The 5,464-nt window shown below is 29.3% G+C and overlaps 1 protein-coding gene across 1 annotated transcript; it reads left to right on the top strand.

Annotated features, from left to right (window-relative positions):
• The first annotated feature begins 3,928 nt into the window (after positions 1–3,928).
• On the top strand, positions 3,929–5,072 carry LOC131635535 (factor of DNA methylation 4-like). Its single transcript, XM_058906157.1, has 2 exons — positions 3,929–4,915; positions 5,013–5,072. Exons 1-2 carry the CDS (start codon positions 3,929–3,931, stop codon positions 5,070–5,072), a joined length of 1,047 nt encoding a protein of 348 aa, XP_058762140.1.
• Positions 5,073–5,464: the final 392 nt, after the last annotated feature.

Here is a 5,464-nt window from a genome sequence, read left to right as displayed (position 1 = left end):
AAGAAAATTGATTATACCTTAGGCTTTATTTCTCGTCTTTAGTGTTCTAGCCTCTAGCCTCTCTTTCTCACATTCTGATTTTTTTACGTGTTGACAACTAAAACCCTCTTAAACTTAGATTATGCTCGTAATTTATTTCATTAAGGTAAATGTTATAATGATTATAATTTTGACCCTAACTTTTACCATTGTTACCCCTTCCTCCCTTCCACTTCTCATAACTCCTACTATTTGCCCAAACCCTTTATTTTTCCATTAAATTAAATAAATCTAATGAAATACTATTATTTTAATTATTAAAATAAACTCTCATAATTTTAATTAAACTCTAGCATACTCTGATTACTCTCCACACTCTCACCCCAATGTCACACATTGTCATTGCTCAAATTAATTCAATTACCGCACATAATAATTACACTAAAATAAAATTAAATCACAAATAATTACTTAAGGTAGAACTTAAAACCATAAATTTGCTGAATAATTGAGTGTGAAGTGGGAGAGAGTAAAACAGAGGGTGAAAATATGCAATCTATTATTCATGGAATACCCCAAAAGTATTAATACAATTACACAAGATAAGGTACAATCACTAGTGCAAAAAGATTAATATAATTTTTAAATTTACACTCATTATATTAAAAACGGATGTAAATTAGAAACGCGGTGGCAATTTTGTAAATAAAGTATCATTTTAAGAATTATCATATGACAATATACACCCTATTTTCTAAAAACGGGTTTAAATTAAAAATATTATTATAATCAAATCTTAATTACTCTCTTTACTTAAAAAAAGGTGTAAATTTATATAAATTACAAATTTTTATTTATTTTTATAACTCAAAATATGTAATCTATGTGACATATTAACCGATAATTTAAATATTATTAACAAATTAATGAGTAAATATTAATAGATCTAAATTTAAATTTATAAGATAATTTAAACATTATTATGAATATCAATGGTCTAATAAATTGAATATAATAATCTAATTTCATTCTAAACCCAGTTTTCAAAAACTCTCGTTCTAAATCGCAGTTTTCAACAAATTTCACCGAAAACGAAATCGAAGAAGAAAGCCGCATCAAAATTTTCAACGAATTTCTGAGTTCTTCTCACAGAGAATCCAAACACAGTTTCATATTTCACCAAACCCTTTTCACCGTCGCAGTGACGACAACGAAGCTGAAGAATGTTCACCATCGCTCATTTCACAATACGACATCGCATTGGTAAAACGAAGGTAGGGTTTTATACTTTGAGTACATGCATTGGTAGCTGAAGAATTAGGGTTTTATACTCCTGAAAATGGACTGTTGGTTCAGAAATTAGTTCCTATTGTTTGAATGACTTGTGTTGTGTATGATTATTTTAGTAAATTTAAGCATTAATAGTTATTTAGGAAGTGAAATTATTTTGAGTGAGCTTTTCTTGAGTCTTAGCGAACATTTTTACATAGTCAGATTTTAGGTTGTCTTGTAGTGTGATTTTGTGGTGTTTGGGAACATTTTTACATAGTCAGATTTTGGGTTGTCTTGTAGTGTGATTTCGTGGTGTTTTGCGGTTCTCTGCAGGGTGAGAATAAGGGTTATTGTTGTGGGTTTTGCAGCGTGTGAATCTCGGTTCTACAATGGTGTGAAATGGGTTTTTTGCTGCAGATGAAAAGATCTCCATGTTCTCTGTGTTGTCGGGTCAATTATACAGTGAAAGGAACCCTGACTTAAATCTCCAACTGTGGTGGCTCCAACTGTTGCTGCTGTAGGTTTAGCATTCTTCAGCTATGGATTTCCACAAGCTGGCACTTGCGTTGAAATGAGCATTCCACTAATAGTTTTGGTTCTTATATTCACTTTGGTGAGTCCCCGTGACCTGACCGACCATTTCATTTCTTTTCATAAGACATGAACTCGGTCGAACCCAATTGTGAATTATGGTCACTCAATATTTACCAAATTGATTTATCGTCTCACGCTACTCCTTTACAAGAACATCTCGTTCATAAAAGTCTTTCACTCGATCAAATCCAATTTGCATAATCAAGTCCAAAATCTTCAGTTCACCAAGATCACGAAGGAAAACCCCAGCTCAGTTTTCTTATTAACATAACCCCCAAAATCCACAATAATCTTGGAGGACAAATACTCGATTTTTCTGGATGAAACCTCCTTGATTCTCAACCCAAACTTAGGTTACAACCAACCTAAATTAAACGTTATCGACTGAGTATAGATGGCACTAAAATAATGAATGATCATGTGTATTTTATTTGTGTGTATGCATAGATGCAAGGTTGAAGATAAAGAGCAATCAAATATATGTTTATAGATTCATCTAGTTGGAAGTGATGCATGTATGATGTATTTATAGTGGTGCAAGTTGGAGGCAAAAGAGAAACACAAAAATGTGAAAAGAAATGTGAAAAAAATGTAAATTTTCTGAAAAACTACAGCATGTGTCGGCATATGTAAGTTGTGTCGACATATATTTATGCAAGTGTCGACCTCTATCAGGTTATGTGTCGACACATATAGAAACAAAAGTTGTTTTGAGTGCATTTTGAGATCCCTAATGCAAAGGTGCACATGATAACTGAGAGGTATCGTTCAATGTACATAAATCTTAATTTTTTAATTTTGACATTATTCAAAACATCTAATAAGTAAGTGCACTCACAATTTAATCGTTAATTTAACAATTTAAACTTAAATGTGAGTTATGAATAACTTAATAAAAATTAAATAGTTAAATTATAAAACTAATACTAAAATTATTAGCGAAAAATTTATACAGGCTGAAATTTAAATGAAAATTTTATGGATTAAAATTTAAGTTAATGGACTTTTCATATTTGGATCCCTGAATTAAATTCGTTAGGAATAATAGTTTAATCGTTTGAATTTGATTTTCTCTTTAAAAATCTTTAACAAAAGATATAAGTTATTATATTTCAAATTTAAATTTAAATCTTAAATGTGATTTGATCTTGATCTAAATTATTTAACAGATTTACCAATTAATATTATATATTATATAAATGGATTGAAAATGATATGATTAACATACCTATTGAATCTTTAATTAAAATTTTAAAATTTTAATTTAGTTATTTAATCTTTAATTTAACAATTTAAACTTAAATATAAAGTTATAAATAAAATAATAAAAATATTAAATTATAAAACCGAAACTAAAATTATTAGCGAAAAATTTATTGGGACTGAAATTTAAATGAAAATTTTATGGACTAAAACTTAAAATAAATTTTAAATGAACTAAAAATTGAAGTTGTTGTATTTAAAAAAATCACATTTAATGTAAAATATAAAATTAAATTATTAATAAATAGTTTGTTAATTATTTAGGAATAGAATATTATATTTCAAAATAACTAATTCTCTTTTAAATCAAATCTTTTTATCCATTACTAAACAAATATATTATATTTATAAGATTTAAATTAATTGATCTATTATATTTATATTCCATATATTTATTAAATACTATATAAATATGAACAATAGATTTGCATTAAAAAGTTGATATACTTAATAATAGTATATTTTTAAAATACTATGTATGATATGAATGCTTTAAAATTTAATTTTATCAAATACCATACATAGATAAATATATTTAAAAAAAATTCTCGGTCATAGTTTTAATAAGCGTACAAGTTTCATAAAAAACAAACAGTAAAGTGAAAAAATCTAATCCAACGCATACTTTGAACTCGTCACCTTTGGTTATAACAGTCGCACTGGTTGCACTTGAACTCGTTTTGTTTTAGTCGTGTCTCTACATGCACTGGTTGGAATCTTATTTAAACGACCTTTCCTACCAACATCTTCTTCATCAAAACCTTCATATTTCTTTGTTTTAGTACTGCTATATTTTTTTCAACAACCATATATTTCCAACATGATGAACCGAAAAACAGAACATACACGTGAATCTGATTTGGATTACTACCAGCGTAGATATTCCGAAGAGTTGAAAGATAATTACCATAAGCTCCAAATCTCCGACGCAACATTTCGGTGTCCGTTCTGTTACAATAAGGATTATTATTCTTTGACTGACCTTTTGAGACATGCTTCAAGGATTGTTGCTGACGTGCATGGAGAGACTGTGAAAGAAATTGCTAAACATTTTGTCCTAGTAAGGTATCTTGACTCTAAAATTTCTGAAAATAAGTCGAATGATATGAATGTTGATGATACTGTTAAGTCACTTAATGGTAATGCTGCTGAAGATGAGTTGTTTGTCTGGCCTTGGGTTGTAGTTCTGGCTAACAATGTTGAAAAATTTGACCCAAAGTCTGGTGAGTATTTAAGGAAGAATAAAAAGGAAATTCAAGAGGAACTGCTTGTGAAAGGGTTTCGGCCGCTGAATGTTACACCAAAGTGGAATAGTGGAGGGCAAACAGAGTTTGTGATAGTTGAATTTGGAACAGAATGGAATGCTTTCACCAATGCTTTCAAACTAGAAAGAAGATTTGAAGAAGAACATTGTGGTAAGAGAGATTACTTTGGTTTACAGAAGCAAGAGCGAGGAGATAAACTTTTTGGGTGGATGGCACGTGGCGATGACTATAATTTAAGGGATATTGTTGGCAATCACCTCCGGAAAAAAGGGAATTTGAAAACTATTTCTGAAAAAGAAGCTGAGGATAAAAGGAAAGCCTTAAAGCTTGAATCTAGTTTGACAAACACTTTAAAGCAGAAGAAGAAGGAATTGGAAGAAATAACAAGAAAGTATGACGAGATCGTTGATATTAAACCGGTTGCAGAGGCATCCAAGAGAAAGTTTTTTGGTGAAGAGAATTGGAAAGCATCTAAGATAAAGTTTGATGATGAAAGGGAAATGAAAGCAACTCAGTGGAATGATTATCAAGGGAATTCCAAGGTATGACTTGAAGAATTATGGTAGTTTCTTTTCATGATGCTAACTGCATAATAGAAGACTAAGATTCTAATATATGTTTGATATATGATACATGCAGGAGATATTAGATGAAAATGATGAAAAACAATATAAGTTGTCCAAACAAAGGAAGGACTAGTAAACTTCAGCAGACTACAAATCAAAGTGAAAACTTGAGGGATGCAATGCAAGTCAGATAATTAATTATCAAGTTTAGAAGAAAATCAAAAGGAATTTAGAGAAGTATTAATAATATAATGATTATTATTGTATGAGTAAAAGTTGTTGCTAAATCTTTGAAATATATTTGGTTGTTTATTTCTTCTCAAATTAATCCCATCAAAATCTTTCAGTAGTATAAAAAATCCTGCAAAAATCTCTCAGTAGTATAAACCCTTGAATTAAATGTTAGAAGCAACATCTGAATTAAAAGATCATTCTGAGTTTAAAAAATGACACATAGTATTTGTTATATCAAAAAGTATTTACTCAAATTAAATATTATTCTAATATGTAATAATAAGATAAAGA

Source organism: Vicia villosa, unplaced genomic scaffold, assembly GCF_029867415.1.
Source record: "Vicia villosa cultivar HV-30 ecotype Madison, WI unplaced genomic scaffold, Vvil1.0 ctg.001503F_1_1, whole genome shotgun sequence".
Lineage (NCBI taxonomy): Eukaryota > Viridiplantae > Streptophyta > Magnoliopsida > Fabales > Fabaceae > Vicia > Vicia villosa.
The sequence above is the reverse complement of the archived record's forward strand: the minus strand, read 5'-3'. Positions and strand labels throughout refer to the sequence as shown.

Bases quoted from the DNA above. Each gene is read 5' to 3' on its own strand.
- LOC131635535 (XM_058906157.1), top strand. From the start codon at position 3,929: ATGATGAACCGAAAAACAGAACATACACGTGAATCTGATTTGGATTAC. The intron at 4,916-5,012 runs GTATGACTTGAA...TGATACATGCAG, and splicing joins ATTATCAAGGGAATTCCAAG to GAGATATTAGATGAAAATGA.